Source organism: Podarcis vaucheri (genome assembly GCF_965113315.1).
Source record: "Podarcis vaucheri genome assembly, chromosome: 5".
Classification (NCBI taxonomy): Eukaryota; Metazoa; Chordata; class Lepidosauria; order Squamata; family Lacertidae; genus Podarcis; species Podarcis vaucheri.
The window spans coordinates 65113119-65139422 of NC_138763.1; the positions used below are offsets into that span (position 1 = coordinate 65113119).

At 40.7% G+C, this 26304-nt stretch overlaps 1 protein-coding gene across 1 annotated transcript in view; it reads left to right on the plus strand.

Annotated features, from left to right (window-relative positions):
• Window positions 1-4298: 4298 nt before the first annotated feature.
• The window catches only part of BTAF1 (B-TFIID TATA-box binding protein associated factor 1), a 39521-nt gene continuing 17515 nt past the window's right edge, over window positions 4299-26304 (plus strand). The window contains exons 1-19 of the mRNA XM_082224904.1: window positions 4299-4835; window positions 13443-13566; window positions 15049-15163; window positions 15539-15685; window positions 16755-16918; window positions 17337-17473; window positions 18853-18964; window positions 19083-19151; window positions 20220-20309; window positions 20767-20862; window positions 20964-21140; window positions 22014-22154; window positions 22283-22407; window positions 22609-22729; window positions 23185-23289; window positions 23566-23715; window positions 24149-24291; window positions 24449-24623; window positions 25115-25318. Coding sequence (XP_082081030.1) covers window positions 4822-4835; window positions 13443-13566; window positions 15049-15163; window positions 15539-15685; window positions 16755-16918; window positions 17337-17473; window positions 18853-18964; window positions 19083-19151; window positions 20220-20309; window positions 20767-20862; window positions 20964-21140; window positions 22014-22154; window positions 22283-22407; window positions 22609-22729; window positions 23185-23289; window positions 23566-23715; window positions 24149-24291; window positions 24449-24623; window positions 25115-25318 — 2409 coding nt within the window. The 5' untranslated portion in view covers window positions 4299-4821. The remainder of the gene's footprint in view (window positions 4836-13442; window positions 13567-15048; window positions 15164-15538; window positions 15686-16754; window positions 16919-17336; window positions 17474-18852; window positions 18965-19082; window positions 19152-20219; window positions 20310-20766; window positions 20863-20963; window positions 21141-22013; window positions 22155-22282; window positions 22408-22608; window positions 22730-23184; window positions 23290-23565; window positions 23716-24148; window positions 24292-24448; window positions 24624-25114; window positions 25319-26304) is intronic.

Sequence of the window (26304 nt, forward strand, 5' to 3'; positions counted from 1 at the left end):
ACCTACCCACTGAGAAAAATTGTAAACTTGAGGACTTGTGCTCTATTAGTATCCTGCCCATGTAATCTCAGCAGCAGGTTCCCTTCCATGTTGAATTTAAATTCCGTGTTATATATTACAAACAGGTAAAGAAATTTCAGGCTTGAAGATAGCTGTGTAGAGTCCTCACTGTCATTGGAGGCATTCATCATTTTTCTCCTGTCATGCTTTTGGAGGATTTTTAAGTAGAGTGGTACCTTGGGTTACATACGCTTCAGGTTACATACACTTCAGGTTACAGACTCCGCTAACCTAGAAATAGTGCTTCAGGTTAAGAACTTTGCTTCAGGATGAGAACAGAAATCGTGCTCTGATGGTGCAGCAGCAGGAGGAGGCCCCATTAGCTAAAGTGGTGCTTCAGGTTAAGTACAGTTTCAGGTTAAGAACGGACCTCCAGAACGAATTAAGTACTTAACCTGAGGTACTACTATAAGCAGTATCTCAAAAAACACAAATCTTGAATCTAGAAGCAAGATCAGTATCAAGACTACAGGACTATTTGTTTATTTTATTTTATTAAATTAAACTTTGTGTTAAAATAGGGATTTAAAAATCCTAAACCCCACCAACGAATTGCTTTGGGGACAGATTTGGGGAGGGACGGGGCAGCACAAAGCAAATTGACCCAATCTGGGGCCACAGATTGGATAGAGAGGTCCGTCCACAGCCTTAGCTGCTACTCATTCCTGTGGTGGTAAGTAAGCAGGCAAGCAAGTACTTGAAGAGACTCTTGGGTGTTTCTTGCAAGGACAAAAAATGCCATGATTCATAAAGCTCAGTTGCTTGTGGGGGCAAACCGCTATATATCGCCTTGCCTGCAGGATTTATACTGGCTACCAATCTGCTACTTGGCCGGATTTAAGGTATTGGTACTAACATGTAAGGCTGTATAACTCAGGACCAGGTTACTTGAGAGGATGTCTTTTTTTCTTCCAAGGGTATTTTACGAGCAGGTTTCCCACTTTATCGTCACGCTCTGTGTTTAAACCAGACTTGGACAAGAACAGTGTGCGTTTCATATCTGACTGGTGAATGAATTGAGATTTTCCTGATGGAAGCACAAGACTATATCCACCACAACACACTTCCATATCGTGGGCTGGAACATCCAACGAGAAGGAAAGGTCAGGAATAGTAAAACGGGAAAGGAGAAAATAGCCCGACTCTAATACAAGGCCACTGGCTATTGAGAAAGGGATGGTGGGACTAAATGGAACCAATAGTGGGTGCTGTGCAGCATGGGAGACAGCAACTAATACCACACTGCCAAAGCAATGACACAAGCACCAAATATGGGAGTAGCAGGCATTCACTGGGTGGCACAGGCTAGTTAGAGGAAAAGCCATCCAATCTGCAAATGAGGATGCAGCCACCACTTCTCCCACCCTGTTTCTCCCCCAGTCCATTAATCTACACACCTTTCTCCACTGCTGGAGGAAGCAGGGCTCTCAATAGGCTGCGCAGCAGGCAGAAAGAGAAGCGTGATCAAGGCAGAAGAAGCCACAGCTGCATAGATTTGTGTTATTTGGGGGCTGTAAAAGGGCACATGCTCTCTGGGTTGTGACCTGGCAACCCTATTTGGGGGCTTAATGCTAAATATAGCATAATGTTATTTAATCTTTAAATCTAGGCTACATATAGTATCCAGGTCCCATCTAGGTTCTGAATCAGTCAAGGAACTGCCCAGGGAAACATGTTTTTAAGGTGTGTTTAGGTCACATCATTAAAATACTGTAATGAATTGCTGAAAAATGTATGACGTCAGGCAAAATTTCCAGCACAATGTAGTATGTAGTATGACTTAAACAAAGTCAATGCTACAAACTTATGTTCATAGAATCCAACAGGGCTCTGTTTTTACAGTCATAATGTAAAGGCTGTAATTTAAGTCAATTCATTTAAATGGGTCTACTCTCACTATGACTTAGTTGGAGATTGATGACTGCTGAAATTTAGGGTTGGGTGGAGTTAACATTAACCTATAAATTATTTCTCATACTTTCTATTACAGGATATAATATTGTGTGGGCATGTTTAGGGCTTTTGTAAAAAGGACTATATTAGTTTTTAGTCTGTCTTGGTGGAGCTGATATTTCAGAGCTCACTAGAGTTTTCTAAGTGTTATTTTGGTTGAGCTGTGTAAAAAAAAAAGTTAAAATGTGGCCTTTTCATGATTGGTAGTTATTTTTGTTGAATTTAGGCTAGTTCACAATCCTTTCAGTATCTAAAGATTGCACCTATAGAATTGTGGAATATGTGAAATTTAAGGTGATTAGTTGGTGAGAACTGATGAATGAACTAAGGCTATATTCACATTCCTGTTTACTGTCCACTCACCCTGTTTCCAGTGCTGGGTTTTAATCCATGTTCACATGTTATCCAAAATACATGTCCTTTACCTGGTTCTAAAATACTTTCTGATGTGTTCTTTCTCAAACCAGTTTCACACTGATTGGAGTGCTTAAGCCCTTCCTAATTCATCTCTAGCCAAGGTGTGAACGCCTCTGCATAGGGTAAAGATGGTGCATACGCAAACAGAAATTAATCTGACATTAATGAAGCCATGCTGATGTGAATAGCTGGGGGGGAAATTCTGTAAAATTCACCAGAAAAAAAGTAGTTTTGAGGTGGTATTGTGAACATACCCCAAGTTATCGAAGTGGCGGGAATCTCATGTTCTTTCCCATTATAAAGATTGTTATAGCACTCAGTATTTACATGGTGTTCAAGCTTAAAAGAGGCAAGAAGAGTGCAGCTTTGTTAGCATTATCTACTGCAGAGTCTCCTTGTGACGACACCTTCTATTTCTTGCATTTTTAGATTTAAAATGAGCTCAACAGTACTATATATATATATATATATATATATTCCAAAATTTTAACATTAATATATCAACTTAAAACACATTTTAACTTTTAGCTCTGCCAAGTTCTCCGCTTCCCTCCATCCATCTTCTGGTTTTCTAAGACATATCTTAATTCCACGCAATTATATCATCACAATTCTACATTTTTCTAAAGTATTCAGATTTTTAAAATACAAGCAGAAAATTTCTTCTTATAAACATTGCAAGTTTTATCTCAATCCTGCTAGTGTTTTTAAATATGTACACTGATTTTCTATATATGAAATTAATTTACTCCAGTCTCTCTGGAACACTTGGTCACTTTGATTCTTCCCATCAGGTTTGCCAGTTCCACATAGTCTATCATCTTTTTTTGCCAATCCTGTATCATTGGTATTTATTTCCATTTTTGGGCAAGTAAAGTTCTTGCTACTTTGGTGGCATACATAAATACACTAATGTCTGGTCTAATCTGGATATTTTAGCCCCTACCATTCCCAACAGGATGCCTTCGGGTTTCTTAGGAAAAGTATATTTTAACCTTTTCTTTAACTCATTATATATATTCTCCCAAAATGTTTGAACCTTATCACAAGTCCACCACATATGATAAAAATCTCCTTCTTTCTCATTACATTTCCAACATTTCCTATTTTTCATTCTGTGCATCTTAGCTAATTTAGTTGGAGTTAAGTACCATCTGTACATCAGTTTCATTGTATTCTCTTTCAAGACCATACACGCAGTGAAATTAATTCCAACATTCCATAGCCTTAACCAAGAGCCAATTTGAATATTATGCCCAATATCTTTTGCCCATTTTATCATCATCATCAAATGTGCTCAACAGTACTTTCATGAGGGTGTGTAAGTTTGAGTTGCTTCGTTACGGATTTACTTTTCCCTTCTGAAACTGACCTAAAACTGAACTCCTTCGCATGATATTCTCTCGTCCAGGGGCATAGTAGCCCGTTCCTTCACCATAAATAGGGCAAGAGAAAGCCAAATGTAGAACTGCCATAGTAATAGTGCAATCCTAACCATGTTTATTCAGAAGGCCTGGAGTGCAGCTCATTCCTAGGAAAGCGGGGTTAAAAGCACCACAGGTACTCAATTCCCCTCTGTAACTGAAATGGAAGCTAGAAATGCCACATGGGCATTTTTTGGGGAATAACATAAGAAGGGACTGCGGGATCTGTCCAATGGCTCGTCTAGTCCAGCAACCTGTTCTCACAGCGGCCAACCAAATGCCGGTGGGAAACCTGCAAGCAAGAACAGGGGACAACAGACCTATTTCTCCGGGAACTAACACATTCACCGCTTTATTTTCCAAGTTAAGTTTATTTTCGGAGAAACCGGAAGAGTAGGGGGGAGGATATATTATTTCCCTTTATTCCGCGGATGGGAAACCGCTAAAACTACCGAGTCTTCCTTTCACCCCCACCCCCATCCGGTTGGGCGAATGGTACTGCCCCGTAAGTATGGCCGCCGCCGCCTCCTCCTCAGCAGGCTCCGCGAACTCCTCTCCGGACCCCTGCTTGTCCCCTCCCCCGCGCTTCTCTTCAGAGGACGCTTCCCATTGGCTGTGGTCTGGCGTCCATGCCAATCAGGAAGCGGCTTCCATGGAGGAAGGGAATAAATACAAGATGGCTGCTCATATAAAACCAGGCGTCGGGCTTCTCCCTGGTGATGGGAGAATAGAGGCTTTAATCCGCGCGGGTGGAGTTTCTGGTCGCTACTGCTCGTTCAGGCGGCCGAAGGGAGGAGGGGGGCTCGAGCCGCCGCGGGCCGAAGCCTCGCCTAGTCGCCATCCCGCCCTCGGGCCGCGCCGCGCTTCCCGGAGGCCCAGGCCGGGGCCCTGTCCCCGCTCCCTCCTGCCAGCAGCGCGGTGGCTCCCTGCCTGCTCAGCCGGGCCTTAGCTCCGTCTCTCCTTCGCCATGGCCGTCTCCAGGTCGGTGTGAGGTGGTGGGGGGAGGAGTGGGCTGAGGGGGCAGGCGGACTCCTAAGAGGGTTTCCGCCTCGTTCCTCGTTTAATTGCTCTTTCCTCGGGTTCGTATAGTAGCCCGGGATATCGGCAGGCGCCTGCCTTTCTTACTCCGGAGGGACGCCTCGTGGGGAGGTGGCTGCTCATGGAGTCGTGGTAGGCAGGCACCCCCCACACACGTTTTTACTGTTGCTATTATTTATTGAATTTATATACCGCCTTATACCCGGGATTCTAGAAGCTTTGTGGAGTCTAGAAGCAAGGATGAGTGCAGGCGAAAGGAGCTTAGGCCCTGCACACACACACATACACCCTAAAGTTAGGGACTCCCGAAGCTTTAAGGGGGTCGGTGGGTGGTAGGTGTCAAACTTCATTTCAACATAACTTTAAGTGAGTTTGAATAAAGGGCCGTGGAGAAATCTGATGAGACACACACATACACTTATGGTTTCTGGCTAAACGAAAATGAATGAGAAGTCATCAAGGCTGTTAGGGTTTCCCTTTTTGAATGTGTGTGCCTGTCTATGCATGATGTGTGTGCACGGAGGCCTCCACTGTATACGAAGAAGCTGTGCATCATGCCCTTTCCAGTGTTTGAACATCCTGGTGCATGAGGTCCCCACATCGTAAAGATGCTTTCACTGTAGTCCTAAACCAAATTAGGAACCTAGAAGCTGTTAACTTGTGGCCCGTTATGTTCCATTTGATCAGTGTTTTATTTATCATGAGTTTTCTTCTGGTTATTCTTTCTGTTAAGCAGCAGTGCTGTTACCTTTCTTCATGAAAAGCCTGATTTGAAAAACTTCTAGGAAATTGTCATATCCATCTAGTTGAGTATTGCCTACACCAGGGATGCAAAATATGTGGACTTTCAGCTGTCACTGGACTAGAGTTCCTATTATCCCCAAATCTTGGCCATGCTGTCTGGGACTGATGATGTTGGACTACGACCAACACTGGGGGCAGCCACAGAATCTGTGTCTTTAGACTAATGACTGGTAGAAGCTCTCCAGGGTTTCAGACAGCCCTATTTGGAAATGGGTATTCCACGCATTGAACCTGGGAACTGCATGTAAATCATGTGCTCTGCCTCTGTTATAGCCCTCACCGTTTTTCTGATCATGTAAATTAAAACCTAGCTGCCTTGTGTTACACTGGCTTGGCAATAACTAGTGAGCTTCTGCCAGCAGTTATTTACATAATTGTCTTACTGTAGCTTGTGACGATACTTCTTGTTGTTTAGTCGTGTCCGACTCTTCATGACCCCATGGACCAGAGCACGCCAGGCACGCCTGTCTTCCACTGCCTCCCGCAGTTTGGTCAAACTCATGCTGGTAGCTTCGAGAACACTGTCCAGCCATCTCGTCCTCTGTTGTCCCCTTCTCCTTGTGCCCTCAATCTTTCCCAGCATCAGGGTCTTTTCCAGGGAATCTTCTCTTCTCATGAGGTGGCCAAAGTATTGGAGCCTCAGCTTTACGATCTGTCCTTCCAGTGAGCACTCAGGGCTGATTTCCTTAAGAATGGAGAGGTTTGATCTTCTTGCAGTCCATGGGACTCTCAAGAGTCTCCTCCAGCACCATAATTCAAAAGCATCAATTCTTCGGTGATCAGCCTTCTTTATGGTCCAGCTCTCACTTCCATACATCACTACTGGGAAAACCATAGCTTTAACTATACGGACCTTTGCTGGCAAGCTGATGTCTCTGCTTTTTAAGATGCTTTATAGAATCTCATAACTGGAGAGTTGGAAGGGACCACAAGAGTAACCTAGTCCAACCCCTAGCAATGTAGCAATTGCAGCTAAAGAATCACCAAGAGATGGCCAATCAACCACTGTTTTTACAGTCAGAAAGTTCTTCCTAGGTGGAATTTCCTCTCTTGTAAATTGAATCCATTGGTTCAGGTCCTAGCTTCTGGAGCATCAGAAAACAAGCTTGTTCCATCTTGCATGCGGCAGCTGTTGAGATCTTTGAAGATGGCTATCGTATCTTTTGTCTTTTCTCCAGGCTCAACATACCCAACTCCCTCAACTGTTCCTCTTAAAGCTTGGCTTACAGAACCTTGATCCTCTTAGTCACCCTCCTCTGCAAGCATCCCAGCTTGTGAATATCATTCTTAAATTGTGGTGCCTGGAACTGGACACAGTACTCTAGGTAGGGTCCGACCAAAGCAGAATAGAATGGTACTGTTACTTCCCTTGATCTGGACACTATACTTCTGTTAATGCAGCCTAGAATAGCATTAGCTTTTTTTTACTGCTTCATCACACTCATTTTAAGCTTGTGTTCTGTTAGACTCCTAGATCCTTTTCACATAGCTCTCTAGTAGAGCGTATGTTTTGCACGGAAAAGCAGCTTTATTTAAAGGAGTGTTTTTCAACTTTAGGTCCCTAGATATCACATTATTAAGTTGTGGTTTAGTTATATACCATTTTTTGGCTCAAGGGCCACCTCAAGCTGTGAGCAGCATATTAATACCAAAGGGTACAGTAAAAATACAATAGAAAACAATAAAAAATCACCAAATGTCCACCAATCACCTTGAGCTCATTATCACAGAGCAGCTCCCCAGCATTCTAGCTCTGCTGTTGGACTACAGTCCTCATCATCCCCAGCCAACTTAGCCAGTGGTAAGTGGGGGGATGGTTGAAAGGATCTTTAGTAGCAAGTTGACAAAAGTCACTGGATATTTCAAATGTCTACTGCTAATTTATATTAGATTTTTTCCTGTGAACCATCCTGAGATTTGTGATGAAGGGCGGTATATAAATCTAATAAATAATAAAATATTCATTAAATTTAGATCTTGCCCTCCCCCCCCCAAGGGTCCCCAAGGTAATTTCAGCATAAACAAAATAATACAGTGGTACATCAGGTTACATACGCTTCAAGTTACATACGCTTCAAGTTACAGACTCTGCTAACCCAGAAATAATACCTCGGGTTAAGAACTTTGCTTCAGGATGAGAACAGAAATTGTGCTCCAGTAGCACAGCGGCAGGGACGCGGGTGGCGCTGTGGGCTAAAGCCTCAACGCCTAGGGCTTGCCGATCGAAAGGTCGGCGGTTCGAATCCCCGCGGCGGGGTGCGCTCCCGCTGTTCGGTCCCAGCGCCTGCCCACCTAGCAGTTCGAAAGCACCCCCGGGTGCAAGTAGATAAATAGGTACCGCTTACCAGCGGGAAGGTAAACGGCGTTCCGTGTGCGGCTCTGGCTCGCCAGAGCAGCGATGTCACGCTGGCCACGTGACCCGGAAGTGTCCCCGGACAGCGCTGGCCCCCGGCCAATAAATGTGAGATGGGCGCACAAACCCCACAGTCTGTCAAGACTGGCCCGTTCGGGCAGGGGTACCTTTACCTTTACCTTTAGCACAGCGGCAGCAGGAGGCCCCATTAGCTAAAGTGGTGCTTCAGGTTAAGAACAGTTTCCGGACCGAATTAAGTACTTAACCTGAGGTACCACTGTATACAGTAATTGTCTGTCATGAAATTCCAATGTCTAGCTATCTGTATTCCCTTCCAGGGGCCTGCACAAACACAAACTTCTTCAAATTCCACCTCAGTTTGGCAAATGAAGGTCTACCAGATCTCTCCCAGGATAGAGTTCTAGAGGCAGGATGCCCTCTCTTGCATTCCCATCCTCCTTGCCATCCATGGTGGTTTCACTATGAGAAGGGTCTCACACCCTGGTTATATACATTGTGACTCAGAACATATAGAGAAAAGTATTTTTTCAGGTACTTGTGTCTCAAGTCGTAAAGGGCTTTGTACACTAGTACCAGCATCCTGGATTAGGCCTGGTACTGTGCTTTCACTGGCATTCAGTACAGTGCTTTCAAAATTGGGAGTGATGTACAATACTCTAGCAGCTGAACTCCCACATTCTGCACCAGCTGCACCTTCCAGATTGTTTTAAAGAGCAGCCCCACATAGAGCACATTGCAGTAATCTGTATGGGAGGTTATTGGAACATGGATCACTGAGGTCTAATTAAATAGTTCTAAGAAAGGCCATAGCTTGGCCAAGACACAATTGAAGTACCAAATAGTGGGCCCAAATAGTCATCTCAGGTCAAGGCAGTTTGTTTGTTTTCCCTACTTTCTGTAACCTGTCAGTAAGGGTCATTTGCAAATTAGAAGATGATAGGTCTGAGTTAATCATGATATTCTTAACATTTTAAAGCAGGCATGGGAGCCTTTGGGCCTCCAGATATTGCTGAACTGCAACTCCCATCGTCCCTGACAATTAGCCATACTGGCTTGGTCTGATGGGAGTTGTAGTCCAACGACATTAGGAAGTCCATGGATTCCCAGTTTTAAAGCCACAATTTCCTGAAGTGGTTGTACATGTTTTATACAAACATTAATGCTCACTAGCAGCTAAAGAAAAATAGCCCCTTCTCATTTGAAAGGTTGAATTGATTGTTCTGCGTCTTTTGCCCTAAGGTTTATAAGACATAAACCACTATCTTGTGCTGTTAGAAAATGAATGAGAGAAAAAAATTAAGCTATATAAGATTTTTATTGACTTAGTTATGAAGCACCTACAATTTTGTAAACAACAGTAGGTTTGGGAAAGTGGTGTAGGAGTTTGAGCAATTAAACATCCAAAGAAGACAGGAAACTATGAAGTAGGGAACCTTGTGGTCAAAGTGATACAAAAATAGAAACTGATGAATAAAATTGACGTCTTTTGCCAAACAAAAAAAATCTAGCAGTTGTCTATGGACCTTGTTGATGGATTTTCCATCTCTTTCTGTTAGTAATCACAGGCATAAAAGAGTTTCCCCCTGTCTAAATGATGGCTCATATGTACCTCATACTGTACATGAAGATGCTATTTTCAAAAAAGCTGCAATTGTAGCATGAAATCACAAAGTAGCCACATCTTGATACAAATTCTTCAACTCATCCCTGCAAGTGTTGCATAAAGCACAAATTTTACATACCATACAGAGAGAAACATAAGTTTCCAGCACAGAAACTACTGCCAACAGTTGCTGAGTAGCCAAACATGGTGCCCCAATAACAGCAGCATTCTTGGGTATAACGAGACCCCCTTCAGCAATTATCATTGTAGCTTGAAATTGAACCATTGGATTAATTTCATTACACCCCCGTGTAAGGCCAATTAAAGCCATTCTGACACCTGGCAAAAAAAAAAATCGAAAGGGTGAGCCTCTGTGTGGCTTGTACCTAGTTGTTCTTAAAATGACAGGTCCACACTGTCACTTGGTCTAATGAAAATATTCAGAGACTTCGTTGGGAGTTTTTAAAAAGGTCTTATGTTACTTTTGTTAGGCTTTTAGATGGAGGGAACAGTGTTACTGTAAAAGGAAATACTAAGACTTTAAAATGGAGCAAAAATGCAAGAGACAACTAAAATGTATTGTGGTTCAGCAAAAAATATTGGTTCTTATATGTGTGTTAAATAGTTTTATTTTTTCTTGTAGTTATCTAGAAAATACTTTGACTGGTGGTTGTCAACAAACTCATTAATTGCAAACATTGTTTTGTTAACTGTGGTCCAGAATGGGTAGACTTCGAAGAAAGCACTCACTGTGCCTTTTTGTGGTATAGGTGGGTTTTTGTTCTAGTCTATTCTATACATAGTAACACTATTTCACTAGAATTTTGCTTAACTTTATTATTTAATTTTCCAAATTAGTAGATTATCTGGATTTCTCGGTAAAAGTATTTAAAATGGTTTCACTATTGACATATTCATTCTGTTCCACTAGGAGCCATATTGAGAAAACCAAGGGTCAAAAATATGTTAATTATGAATAGCAGTGTGTTCTTGAACTCTGCTTTAAGTAGGACTTGGTATTGTGGGAGCCCAAATCCACTGATTTGTATCTGTTCTTCCCATGCCTGGAACAAAGATCATTGTCTTGGTTCTTCTTTCCCATTCTGTGTCCTGCTTCCTCTTGCTCAAGGACACTCTGAAACTGACTATGCCCAAATGCCTTGTGTGTGAACTGATAGTGGATGGGAGTGGGAGGCAGGATATGGGAGCGGGAGGTAGGATAGATAGTTATCAAGTCTGTGATGGAATTGGTATTAATGGAAGAGCCTGAGTGCCCTCTCCCATGTGTCTCTACTCAGTCTTCTGGGAAAATCCTGTAATTTCATTGATGTATCATGTATAGAGATGTAAAAATTTCTATAATTTTAAGCCATAAGGAAAAACATTTCCCCAAGTCCCCCCCCCCGAAATAACCAATTTTGGGGAAATTGAAATATAAATAGTACCATCTAAAATTGAAATATAAACAGTAACCATTTAAAATCAGGAAGAACTGGTTAAGTAACAGAAGAGTAGCAGTAAATGGGACAGTCTTTCTCTGATGGAGGGCTGTATGAAGTAGAGTTTTCCAACAATTTTTATTGGGACCTGTTCTTATTGATTTCTTCATAAATGGGGTGAGCAGTGGGGCAGCAAAGTTTGCTGATGATACTTAATAGTTCAGGGTGATTAAAACAAAAAGGGATTGCATGTTGAAGCAGAAAAATATTATTTTCACATATGCACTCACAGGGTCTGAACTGGCAGTGACTGACCAGGAATGAGATCTTGGGATCATAATGTATAGCTTGTTGAATGCATTGACCCAGTGTGAGGCAGCTGTGAAAAAGGCAAATTCCATGCTGGGGACTATTAAGAAAGGAACTGAAAATAAAATACCATCATGCTGTTATACAACTGTATGGTGAAACCAATTTGGAAGTACTATGTACAGTTCTGGTCACTTCATCTCAACAATGATATTGTAGAGTTGGAAAAGTTTCAGAACAGGGCAACAAAATGATCCAGGGGGTGGAAGAAAGGTTGCAAGCATTTGGAGCTTCTTAGTTTGGAGAAAAGTCAAGTAAGTGTGGCGTGATTGAAGTATGTTAAATTAAGCATTGTATAGAGGGACTAGATAGAGAAAAGTTTTTCTTCCTCTCAAGTTACACTAGAACTCAGGGATATCAGTTGAAGCTCAGTGTTGGAAGATCCAGGACATCCATGGAGGTTAAGGCTATCAGTGGCTACTAATCCTGATAGATGTGTTCTACCTCCTCTGTCAGAGGCTGCACTCTTCTTCTAAACACCAGTTGCTGGAAACCACAGGAGGGGAGAGTGTTGTTGCACTCAAGAGTTGCTCTTTTGGGCTTCCTATAGGCATCTGGTTGGCTAGATTAGTCCTACACAAGTTTACTCAGAATGCCCATTTTGTTTAGCGGCACTTAGTTCCACTAAAAGGAAGATTGAGGCCTTGAAACTATAGCACTTTACATTACAGTCCTGTGCATGTCTATTCAGAAGTAATTAGTATTGAATTCAGTGGGGTTTATATTCCCAGACACTTTTGAATAGACATGCATAGGATTGTACTGTTTGGTAGCAGTGTGACAAGCATTTGAGGAATAGATGAAAAGGTCATCCACAAGGGAGAGGGCAACTCAAAAGGACATCAGATGCAGGGCACTTGCTTCTGGTATCTCAAAACTAGTTCACAACTCACCCGATGGAGACAACAATTCATAAGAAAGCAAAGGCCTTGTGTGATCTTCTCATGAAGGTTGCTGCACTTTCTAGTTGCAGAAATACAGGTTAATTTGTGTATTGCATATGTCTACAGTATGGATAGGAGTTCTCAATCTCTATTCCTGTAATTGTTGCACAGTGAGGACTCCTGTACATGGCAGAATGTTTGTTCTGACATGGGCCTACATGGATCCTGAGATAATTGTTGGAGACCCTTATCTGAGTATCCCCGCCAGCAGAAACTTGGAGAGTAGCAGCAAGGAAGAGGCTTTTCAGTCACCCTGAACACACACAAGTTAAATGTGCATATGTTGCAGGCTGTACTTAGTTATAAGTATTTTAAGTTAAGCAGTCCATCACTGAGCCAACATCTGCTCAAGCAGCCATATAGCATAAGTGCTATGCTAAAAATGACTATAAAGTAAGTTTACTACATAGTAAAAAAGAAGTGAGAATCAGCTTACAAATAGAGGCAGAGAGAAGATGCAACAAACCTGGTAACCACAACTTGCTTTACAAAGTAGTATACTGGGTAGTTTGCTTTGGGCAGATTGTGAAGTTCTTTGTGCAGTATTTCAGTTCACACTGTCAAGTATAATGAGTAAAAATGTTCAGAGACAGCATACCTTGTTTGAAGTCAACCTGATGTTAAAGATCTGGATGTCTGTATGGTTACATTTCACTGTGACAGAAATGTGACTGAATCTGAATTGTTAGTCTAGTCCAGGGGCAGTCAACCTGGTCCCTACCGCCCAGTAGTGGGCGTTTTAGGATTCCAGGTGGGCGGTAGGGGGTTCTATGGCACATGTTACTGCATCACTGGTGGGCGGTAAGGAAATTTTACCATCAAGAAAGATGCATTAGTGGGCGGTAGGTATAAAAAGGTTGACTACCCCTGGTCTAGTCCCATGGTATTTAAACTCCCTTTTTAATATAGTCAGTGCAATGCACTGTAATTAGTCATGTGATCTTTAGAACATAGGCTGCCTCAAAATTTGCAGATACATCTTTTAAATATTTATTTTCATTTTGTCATCCATACTAGGCTTGATCGTCTCTTTATCTTACTGGACACTGGCACAACGCCAGTCACAAGGAAAGCAGCTGCACAACAACTTGGGGAGGTTGTGAAACTTCATCCACATGAACTACATAATCTCTTAGCCAAAGTAAGCATTTTGTTGAATATTTGATCATGTTGGAGCCAGGATTAGGCAGAACAGGGGGAGGGGCACCACCATGGAGTTGGTAACCCCACAGCTGCTGTGTACCAGGATGAGGGGGCAGACGTTGCTCAGGTTCACCTCTGGGACTGCTAGATTGATTCTGCCAATACACCAACACCTTCCTGACCTTGCTGCCACCCTGCACTCCCCCATACTGGTGTATGACAACAACATCAGTGCTGGAAAGCCTGTTCTGCAGTAGCACCACTCTCCATTAGCCTCTTATGGTTGGAGGTATTCCTTGTCATCAAAATGAGCCAAATGTGAATTTCTGTAACCTTAAATACCTGGTGATGGTGGAAAGCCTTAAGTTAGAATCAGTTGAATAATACCGAAATACATTTAATTGTGTATTTTGTTAATTTACTTGATAGAACACTTTAGATAGCATATAAGTCTGTGTTAGAATTCTGTATTTACAGGGCAATCCTGTATATGTCTGCTGTGAATAAAGTTTTAGTAATGTAGCTTATTCCCAAGTGTGTGGGTGTATGATTGCGGCTTTAATTGATAAAACCTCTCTGCATAGTGGCTGTTTCTTATGATACTAGTCGTAAAACACTTTATTAGGGAAGATCATTACTGAAAATCCACAGAATTTACTGTCTAATTTTTTGTGGAACACAATCATTGATTTCCTCCATGGCATTTTTATAAAAATGACAGAAGTAAGTTGGACATATTGCAGACTTCTTGTAAATGGGCTGTCCAGCTTCTGTGCCACCCTTGCTTCTGTCCTGTGATAGGTTAAGGAAGTGACTTAATATTGTCAGTTTCTGATAATCACAAGTGGCTAGAGTGCTATTGTACTCTGTTCCTGCTTTTGGACTTAGAGGGGTCTAGTTGGCCACTGTAACAACAGGATGCTAGACTAAATGGGCCACTGGCTGATCCAGCAGATTCTTAAGTTCTTACTGAATATCCTCTGTAGAAACAGATGGTTTCAGGAAGAGCTGAGATGCAAAGAGCCTCATGCTGTTGAGCTATTTTTGAGTAAAAATAGCTATTAAATCCTTAAATTTGTTAATCTAGTGTTCTGTGTAAGTAGCAACCCTATGAATTTCTGGAAGAAAAGAGAATTATGTCAAAAGTGTCCACATTTTTTTAAAAAAAGCTAGTTGAACCAGACCATTGCTTAACATGTATATATCAAAAAGTGTGTGTGTGTGTGTGTAGGCATTTATAAACTACTAATAATTTTTTTAAAAGCAAGTGATATATAACAGAAGTAAACTTGATAGGCTATTGGGATGTAAAGATAATGGTGATCTGCGTTTGATGACCTTCTATTTCAATGACTAGCTTTTAATCAATCATACTTTATAAGCTCTTGAGTGTTGTCCAGAATATTTGGTGGCTGCTGAATTTAATTACATCTGTTTGGAAACAAAGAGCATAATGAATTCATTTTTGAACTTCTTAAAGGTATTGATACACTTAAGGAGTACAAACTGGGATACCCGTATTGCAGCTGGACAAGCTGTGGAAGCAATTGTGAAAAATGTACCAGAATGGAACCCAACTCCACGACCAAAGCAAGGTGATCCCAAGAGAACTAAAAGTATTACTGTGAAGTGGGCTGGGGAAACCCAGCCAGATGGGCGGGGTATAAATAATAAATTATTATTATATAAGTACATTTTTGTTAAACCTTGTTTGCAGCCATCTTTCTAAACCTGCTTTGCAATATTGTATGTTTGGTTATTAACAACAACAAAAAAGTCATAATGGAACACAATTTCCCCCTCTCTACTATGAAGTACTTTATGTGGCTGTTACCTATACTTTCACTTTGCTTAGACATATGTAAAGCTTCAACCCATTAGTGAAACGACATTGAATGGCAGTTGTATATTTTTGAACCAGTTACTTCAGCACTAATCTCATTCTAAGTTTTTTGTTAACCTTTACCTAGAACATGGCTGCGAAAGTCCAGTGGAAGAATCCTCTGCCTCTGATCGGTTGCGTTTTGACCGATTTGATATCTGCCGACTTCTAAAGCATGGTGCTTCTCTTCTTGGGTCTGCTGGTGCAGAATTCGAGGTTCAAGATGACACATCTGGTACTTGCTCCTTTAATACATTAACTGTGCCACATACTTCAGCTACATTGTTTTCATTGTGTCACCTTTCGTTATCTCAAATCATTAAAAATATTTTATAGTCTCTGCATTTTTGTGATTAAATATGTCTACTCAGGTTTTACAACTGATATATCAGATTTATGAAATAGAATCTGTTTATTTAACTACATTAGATACAATGGTGCAGTTCAGATGCAATGCTAAACCAAAGCATGTCTTAGCATGAATAAGCAAACAGATGGAGAGAAGATCACACCCAATGTATTCCTCTCGGACCTGCTGTTGCCATGGTACTAGAGGGTAAACAGTGGTTTGGCTTTGCACTACAGCCAAACCTGAGCTCATGACAAACCATAAGCCTGGGTTAGTTCATATAATACTAAGCCAAGCCATGGGTAGCCCACCTGCAGCAGGACTAATGGAGGAGAGCAGCAATAACAATATTCACTCTGGGAAATCACACATTTGCATTGGCTAAGTGTTAGGTGCGAATTGTATCACTCGTTCCACATTTGGTAGCTAAGTCCATGAAAGAATTCACACAGTATCATTGTGGGGTGTGGGTGATACCCAACCAAGTCGTATTAAGATCTGAAATGTCTAAAATTGGAGATCTTCCTATATTCTTATGGCTCTTGCACTGTTTCTCAGTTTGGTCCCAGAATTATTGCTCATGTGTTTTTAGTTTATAAGCCATACCTATAAAAACAGTCTGAAGTGTTGAAAATGTCTATATAGCAGCACTTCTAAAGAAGCAGAAATTTACCTCTTAAACCATGTTGCAGATGGCAATAGCAAAAATGAAATATTTTAAATAGCATATTAATATATAAATGTGCATTTTTATGTCTAAACCAAACTTTCTATACTAGTCAAGATGACATATACTTCAGACACAAAGTGTGGCAGTGAAGAGTATATATTGAAAGAAGCGGAGAAATAGAAGTTATTCTTCAGTAAATGTTCTGCTTCTAGATTTAAAATGTGCTTAGTGCTTTCATGTTAGTAAAGGATAAGCATGAGATTAAAGACCGTTTTACTTTTTAAGGTGAAGTTGATCCCAAAGAGAGAATAGCACGACAGAGGAAGCTGCTGCAGAAGAAGCTTGGCCTTGATATGGGGGCTGCCATTGGAATGAACACAGAAGACCTGTTCAATGATGAGGATTTGGACTACACTCCTACTTCATCATTTTTTGTTCACAAACAACCTGTAGGTAAAATTTCAGACTGTTTGACTGCAAAGACTCGATATAACGTTGTAAACAATTAAGTTTCAAATACTATGCTTGTCGTAACTTCAACTTTAGAAAAATATATCACACAGTAATTGATGGAGGATGATATTGAAAGTTTTAGGTGAGGGGGGAGGTCTGTCCTCCTGTAAATTTCAGATAGAAGCTACTTTTACTTACCCAAAGTGGTCCTGAATTTCCAGTTGTTACCACTTCAGCCGTACATGCCCCGTGTTGCACTCCTCAAAGAATCCCTTGCTCCTCAGAGGTTATGCTGGGTACAAGAGGCTACAGAAAGGAGGCAGCTGCATGAATAACATTTTGTGTGAGAGGAACTCAAATCATGTTTATGTGGATCTAAGCCAGAATAACCATTGAACCTTTGTATCTTTCCAGACTCTTCAAGCTGCTGAGTTGATTGATTCAGAATTTCGAGCTGGTATGAGTAGCAGGCAGAAGAATAAGGCTAAAAGAATGGCCAAGTTGTTTGCGAAGCAGAAGTCTAGAGATGCGGTAGAAACCAATGAGAAGAGGTACTGTATCAATTTGAACTTACCATTATAATAGGACACAGGTGGCACTGTGGTCTAAACCACAGAGCCTAGGGCTTGCCGATCAGAAGGTCGGCGTTTCAAATCCCCACAACAGGGTGAGCTCACGTTGCTCGGTCTTTTCTCCTGCCAACCTAGCAGTTTGAAAGCACGTCAAAGTGCAAGTAGATAAATAGGTACCACTCTGGCAGAAAGGTAAACGGCGTTTCCGTGCACTGCTGTGGTTCGCCAGAAGCGGCTTAGTCATGCTGGCCACATGACCTGGAAAGCTGTACGCTGGCTCCCTTGGCCAATAAAGCAAGATGAGCGCCGCAACCCCACAGTCGTCCACGACTGGACCTAACAGTCAGGGGTCCCTTTACCTTTACCATTATAATAAAATATTTTAAAACGGCCTTCTTCAACCCTGATACCTTCCAGATGTTTTCGACTAGAGTTCCCATCAGCCCCAGCCAGAAAGACCAATTTTCATGGATAATTGAAGTTGTAGTCCAAAACAATCAAGAGGGCACCAAGCTTGGAAGACTGATTTACAAAAGTACATCAGTAAAGACATACTACAACACTCTCCCTCTATTTCTCAATTTCTGGAGTGAATGCCATTGATTATGAGGCCAAAACAGCACTTTCTGTGCGTACAAGGAAGGTATCTACAAGCTTGAGGAAACCCTAAGGTTTGCGCGAGTACAAAAACCCTAAAACAGCCCCAAGATGGCAGAACATTCTTAATAGCCACAGAATGCTGATATGACAGGCGGAGGAATGGGGTATCCTGGGAAAGTTGCCTAGCTGAAATCCTGAAAGAGGACTCTACAGTGCAACAAGATGTCTTGTTAGTTCCTTTTCAGTACTCCCAGTGCCATGTGTATATCTTGAACCTTGTCATTCCATTCCATTCCATTCCATTCTATTCCATTCCATTGCAAGATTGGTTGGTTAGATAGATATAGATAAGACTGTTTTCCATCTAACTTACATTAATCGTGCATGTCCTGCATCCTTTACATTAAAGAGGATGTATCCCTTTGTTTCTGTCTATGATTTATAGCTATCCTAGCAGCTGCCTACAAGTTAATAATGGCATTTTTTATTTCATGTAGTAAAATAATACCAAGGAATCTAGTGATAAATCAAAGCCAATCTTTTTTCTTATATTTTCAAATATAATACTGTTAAGTTTCTGATTTGGAAGCATTCCCATTCAATATATTTGCACCTGCATGCCCAAATTTTCCAATAGTTGCTCTGTGAGGAGTCTTAGACACTTTCATTTAAAATCATCAATCTTTAAATGCTAATAGTGAGTACAGTAACTTATGTGACAAGTAACTGACACTTAAACATTTCATTGTTCTTTGTAGCAATGATAGCACTGATGGTGAGCCTGATGAAAAGAGAAGAAAAATTGCAAATGTTATCATCAGTCAACCTGCAACTGACTCCAGACTTTTGGTAGAGAATATGCCAGAAGAGGTACAGTATACCCTCATCAAAATTTGAATTGACAGCAAAATCCAACCTCAATAACTTTGTCCAGTGATTCAGTTGGTGACAGTGGTAATAGTCCATGTTATTTATGTCTCACTTTTAGACCAACGAATGGCCTCTGGAGAGTTTTTGTGAAGAAGTGTGCAATGATCTCTTTAACCCATCATGGGAGGTAAAAAATAATAATTTATCCTCAGTTACATTGGGTTGAAAAGAATAGACACTTTCAAGATTGAGTTTGGGACAGTTTTTCTAATCATTTTGTTTCCAATTTATAAGTTATTTGTATTGACACTAACGAATAGTTCAGACCATACCATTAAGTCAGTTCTATTCATTCTGTGCACTTCTAACCATTTTAAGGTAACTTGACATTCAAGACCACTGATGCCCTTTTCATTCATTGGATACAGTGGGACAATTGTGTAGGTTTTAGTACAGAGATGGGGGGACCTTTGCCTCCTCAAGCTCTACATTCCCTTCAGGGTGAAATGGACCATGGCATATCAAGGTCTGTGTGCTTTGAATGCAGGCAGGTCCCACTATCCAAATGCTCGTTACACAAAAAATCACTTGCCCAAACATGAGTTATTAGTACCCAACCTCACTATAAAAGATAAAGGGAACCCCTGACCATTAGGTCCAATTGTGACTGACTCTGGGGTTGCTGCACTCATCTTGCTTTATTGGCCGAGGGAGCTGGCATACAGCTTCCGGGTCATGTGGCCAGCATGACTAAGCCGCTTCTGGCAAACCAGAGCAGCGCACGGAAATGCCGTTTACCTTCCCGCCGGAGCGGTACCTATTTATCTACTTGCACTTTGACGTGCTTTCGAACTGCTAGGTTGGCAGGACAACCTCACTATACACACCACCAATTCAGTTATCCAAACAGCCAGACCTGTGTGTAGTACTGTAAGCAAATAAGCAGTTTAACGAGGCTTACTTTTTGTGCTCTATGGGAGGTGTTTTCCAGAATGATCTGAGAGAGGAGGAAGTGGGGGAGACTGAACAAATAAGAGAGCATTTTTTCCTTCCTGGTTTGTCTTTTGCAAGATTTCAGAGGGTTTTCATAAATTGTTTCATCATTTTGGGATCAAAATTCTGTGGTTGGGAACACATTAGAAATTTCCCCATAGGAATCAATGGAAATTGTCAAGAAACGATTTCCCGAGAATGCATTGTTTGGATAGTGAGACCTTCATGTATGTAAATAAATCTTAATCTGTTTTGTGTTTAGATTCGGCATGGTGCAGGTGTTGGACTAAGAGAGGTACTTAAAGCTCATGGAAAAAGTGGGGGTAAAATAGGAGACAGCACTATAGAAGAGGTAAGATCAATATGCAGACCTTGATAATTCATTGTGAGCATTTGTACATTCAGCTGTAGTGCAGAGTTCTCAACTGTTCTTTTGTTATAAAAATAATGAAGTGTGGAGAGAGGTTGCTACAGAAAGCACTGTCATTTCCTGGCACCATCATTATCTACTTTTTGGCACCAGGCAAAAATGTTTGTTTGTTTTTAATATGCTAGCTTTTGGACCTTCATTTTGAGAGTTTTGGGTTTATCTTGACTCTTCCTTGCCTTTTTTTTGTAGGGTGGGTTATATTAGACCTGCCTTTTGTTTGTTTTAAATTTTTATTGTGTTCTGGTTTTTATATTTAGTTTTAATGTTGGAACTATATAGTAAGTCACTTTTAGTTAACTTGTTGTCAGGAAGCGACTAAAAATGTAAGTAATAATCTTGAATATTTCACCTTTTCAAAATTTACCTTTTTTCTAAACAGATGACTCAACAACACCAAGACTGGCTGGAAGACTTGGCTATCAGGCTTCTTTGTGTGTTTGCATTAGACAGATTTGGTGATTTTGTTTCAGATGAAGTAAGTATCAAACTTTGACACCTTACTTTGCATATGGGGCTCAATTTTCTGATGCCTTTGTTTTATTACGCTGGGTGTGTTTATTTCCCTTTAAACCTTAGGTTGTGGCACCAGTACGAGAGACTTGTGCTCAGACTTTGGGCGTAGTGCTGAAGTACATGAACGAGAGTGGAGTTCATAAAACTGTGGCTATCTTGCTAAAATTACTGGCACAGGAGCAGTGGGAAGTGAGACATGGTGGCCTGCTGGGGATAAAGTATGCTTTGGCAGTGCGTCAGGTAATTGGTTTTAAATCTTCAAGGTGCTATTGTTTCTTCTTTGATTTCAAAGTCTTGGCTGCTGTATAAAGTGGCATTGTGCCAACATGTCCAATGTGTATGTGAATATCTCTACTGAGCGGTTTTGTGGGCCTTTCCTGCCCTGATCAGTACCCACCAGGAGGATGGAGTTTTGGCTTAGAAATGTGTTCTTTGATGATAAGACTAGGTAATGCTTCCTTCATTGTTAATAATATAATAATAATAGAACTTGCAGTGTAGTGTTGGTGTATACTTCACCCCTTAAGACAGAAATAGAAAGGTTCCCCACTTTGAGAGGTGGGCAGAAAAACGTTCCTTTATTGTTTCCCACATGCACATCTCCCGGATACTTACTAATAGGATGTTAGGAACTCCAGCAGGCCAATGCTCCCTCCCCTCTTTCTTTTTATCCAGCTGTCACCCTAACATACCATGTCCCAACCGTAGATATTATTCGTAGACTCACACAGTCTGCCTGAGCTTTGGCCCCTTGGTCTCTCCTTGTTGAGCTCAAATTTCCATCAGAATTCTGTTGCTCCTGGAAGTTTGCAGGTATTTGTCACCCTGTTCTGTTCTGTTTTGTTGTTTTCTTAGTGTTCTCATGACTTGCATACTTCTGTGTACCTAGAAAATATTGTGTGTATGTTGAAACTATTACCTTATATTTTGAGTGACTCCATTTCAGACTGATAGACACTCAGCTTACTTGTGTCTGCTGTTAGGCAGAATGATGCTAAATTACCTAAAGTGAAAATAGCCTATGTGCGCTTGAAAAGGAACAGTCATCCTGCCTACAGGCTTAGAATTTGCTTTGACCGTTGATCTTCAGCTTAAGGATTCTTGCTTTTGCAGGACTTAATTGATACTTTATTGCCTAAAGTATTGCCTGCAATAACTGAAGGCCTGCAAGACTTGGATGATGACGTTAGAGCTGTTGCTGCAGCATCTTTAGTACCAGTTGTGGAAAGCCTTGTGCATCTTCAGCCACAGAATGTAAGTGGAGCACACTGACACTTAAATGTTTTGTTACCCTTCTGAAGGAAAAACCAAGTCTTAGGAATCCATGTTTTATGAAACCCTCTTCACCTCATGTATTTTTCATCTCTGTGTCTATAATCTAGGTTCCCTTTATTCTTAATGTACTTTGGGATGCACTCCTGGAACTAGACGATCTAACAGCTTCCACAAATAGCATTATGACCCTTCTTTCATCCCTTTTGACGTATTCTCAGGTCCGAAAATGCAGGTAATTTAATTCATTTCACAATTTTAATTTTTATGTAAAAATACACTGTTCTCAAAATACCTTGTCTTAATAATATATAGAATGAATTCTACTTGTCAGCATACCTACACAGCAGCACTGATTTTGCTTTATAAATTTATATGAAGACAAATGAATATGAATTACAATGTGATCTTCTTTTTCCTTCCACACTTACCTCAGTATTCAGCAATCACTCACAGTTCTGGTACCACGTGTGTGGCCTTTCCTACACCATACAATATCATCTGTTCGAAAAGCAGCATTAGAAACTTTGTTTACCCTATTATCTACAGAGGATCAGGTGAGAGTTATTTACTTTCTAGTGGTCTTCTAGACATTGGTGGACCCTTTCTAATCTATCAGTTACTTCTTTGTTTATCTTCTCATTTTCCCTTGCTTTTAAAAGTCTCCTCCTATTTTTTTAAGTTGGTTCAAAAGGGTTAGTATTTTATTGGATAAAAATACATTGATGTGGAGTTTTTGTCTTTCCAGTATGGCTTGCCGGGAGTGGGGAGAGTTGTCCCTCCAACTGTATGAGAACTAATTTGTAAACTTCTACCACTCACATATACTGTGTGTATAGCACACTCAAGTGAGAAAGGAATTACTTTTGCTTGCTCTCCAAAACAGTAGCTATATTGCTTTATCATCCTAAAAATAAAAAATAAAAATAAAAACCATTGGTATTCTTATTTGAGAATAAGCTTGTTTTGTTAGAATAATCTGCTTTGATAATTTCTTATTTGCTGTTTCTAGAGTTCTGCAGCCTGGCTTACTCCCATTTTGCAAGACATGCTAAGACATATATTTCAGTTCTGTATTTTAGAGAGCAATCAAGAAATTCTGGAACTAATACATAAGGTATGTGCCCTTTTGCAACTTAAATTTGCCTTGCCCTGTTTGTAAATCTGGTTGTGTGCGGATGCTGTCTTGTAATGTTCTATCTTTCAGTTTTAGCATTGGTCAAATCTGATTTGTACCATACAGTGTGGAATGCTGTTCCTTAGAATATGTTGGTGAAAATTGTGGATGTATTTTATGTGCACAGAAAAGTCTTAAAGAAATTGGTAATGTAAGATGTTTGAATATGAAGGGTTGTTGTTGTTTTTTTATAATCCTGTTTCTCCTTTTTTTTAGGTGTGGCTTGAATTACTAAGCAAGGCTTCCCTACAATATGTAGTAGCAGCTGCGTGTCCGTGGATGGGAGCCTGGCTCTGCTTAATGATGCAGCCATCACATTTGCCTATTGATTTAAATATGTTGCTAGAAGTGAAAGCCAGATCAAAGGTCAGAAGAGACCTGTATTCCTTTGGGTGGTGTTTTGCTTATTTTGTTGCATTATACTATGGAGTAATCTGAACTGTGCATGTCACAAGCTTAGGCATTTTCTAACTAAATGCTTGCACTTTTTTGGCAAGGGCTGCCTCTTACTTTGAGAATCATGGAGCCTGAAACCATTCAAGGCTCAGGGGTTGCACCAGAAGGGTTAGTAGTATTGAAGACAAAGCTACACAATGCGTATTTTTAGAAATTATATACATAGAGTCAGGATTGTTTTCTAAATACTATTTGACTTGAAAAGGTATTACATTGTAGTGTAAAATGTATCTGTAATGGAAGGCTGCTTTTCTCATATCTGTAGCCCAAATTTAAAAACAAAAGAGTAGGATGTGAAAGCAAATGAGGCTTGCACAAACAACTTTTTATATCTTGTTCATAGGAAAAGACAGGTGGCAAGGTGCGGCAAGGTCAAACCCCGACTAAAGAAGCAGTACAGGAATATATTGCTGGAGCAGAAAGTGTCGCCGAAGATCTAGCAACCAGGGATTATGTTGTTATGAGAGCCCGGATGATGGCAGCAAAGTCAGTTTATTACTGAAAATCTTAAAACAGGGGTTGTTGTTTTTTTGGAAAATCAATGAGTTTATAGACAAGCTATTCATAACATAATTCAAGTTTGATTGTGCAGAACAGTGTGTTACTTGAAGTGTAACTAATATAAAATTGATTGTTGTTCCAGATTGCTTGGAGCACTTTGCTGCTGTATTTGTGATCAAGGTGTGAATACTGTTTCCCAAGAAATAAAGCCAGCTGAATCACTAGCCCAGCTATTGCTTTTCCACTTGAATTCCAAGTCTGCTTTGCAGAGGTTTAGTGTTGCATTAGTAATCTGTGAGTGGGCTTCCTTGCAGAAGGTAAGACATGTACTGCAGTAAAAATGCATGTTTTTTCAAAGTTAAAACATTAAGCTCCAGTTATATTTTTGGAGCAGATTTACATTTTCTTTATGCTGTCATGAGCTGATAAGCAAGGTGCTAATTTTAATGTTGAAAGCATGTAGCTGACAGGGCTGTGTTCAGTACTCCTGATGCACATAGACTGTGACTGAAAATGTATTGCGAGGCATGCACGTAGTGAGAAAACTGCGTTCAGAGCTTCTCAGAGATGTAGTAGAGTGGGTGGGTGACTAGCAGTTTGAAAATAAGCCATCAGCTGTATTGGACATGTAGAACTAGTTGCATCAATTCTTTGGCCCCTTATAAGCAGTTGTATATGTTGGAAATGCCAGTTTTTGTAAAAAAAAATATAATTTTTACAAATCCAAATTATTCTTCAAGGACGATGAAGATTGCTTGCACTTAAAATAGCTAATTTGACAGCTGAACGACATGGTGTTTGCTTTCAGGAAAACAAAGAAGTGACTACTGCTGTCCAGTCACGCTTGCTTGGGGTCCTTTCTGAGCATCTGTATTATGATGAAATTGCTGTTCCCTTCACCCGAATGCAAAATGAATGTAAACAACTCATCTCCTCATTCACTGATGCAAACATTGACATGGGCAGCAGAGTAAACTGCAGTGTGTTTACAATAGATCAAGCGAATGAATTGGTGAGTGACTCAATGAAAGGGCTAGCCTCCAATCTTTAGGTGAGCAGTGTAAAAAAAAGCTTGAGCAGCCGTGGTAGCATACAAGCATTCACCTGTGGCTACACAGAAAGATATTGCCCCCCCCATGCATATTACTAATAAATATAGTGTGGGAAGTATTACCAGTCTTGAGAGTGAAATCCCCTTCCATCTTGTAGAGGTGTCTGGCTTGTAGATGTGGACCGTATAAGCAAAGCAAGGCACTTCTTCCTCAGTACATCTTTCACCACTAACAGAGCTGGCCAGATCTTAATTTCACAGAAGGGACCCATATTAATCCCCTCACTCCATGAAAAAAGTTTCAACAGTTAAGTTTTTATGAGAATAACATGTGCATACTGTGTTTTGTAAAGAGTACACTAGTTTTCTTTGATTAATTTTGTTAATTAATCATGTAATTCGTTTCATAAGTACTTGCTGCAGCCACTTCCAATTGCGAGGAAAAGGGATCTGTTCTCATACTGAGATTCCAGAACAGGCAGAAGGATATCGAAATACAGGCACACCCTCATTAAGAGGGTCACATACGGCTCAGCTCATAATCAAGGCCTTCCTTTTCATCATACTTATGAAACTTGGAAACATGGGGAAATGATGCATCAATGTTTAGTAATGGATCTATCTGGACAAAATTTTGTCCAGGGTATTATGGACTATCTTGCATTTGCCACTGCCACATCTCTGACAGTTTTCTCTAGAATGCATTGAGCATTGCAATGGGTGTGCTAAGCATCTTAACTACTAAGATTTTACCATGGAGGCTTATTTTGAACTTACATGTACTCTTGTCTGCCGTGGCTACTTCTGGAGGTGGAGTGTACAATATCACCTGTTTCGGGGGGGGGGGCAAGCAGAAAACATGTATCACCTTCTAGCACCATGTGTAAACAAACCAGCAAACTTTGCTGTCCTTCTTTCTGTTGTAATAGAGCAATGTTGCTTTGGGT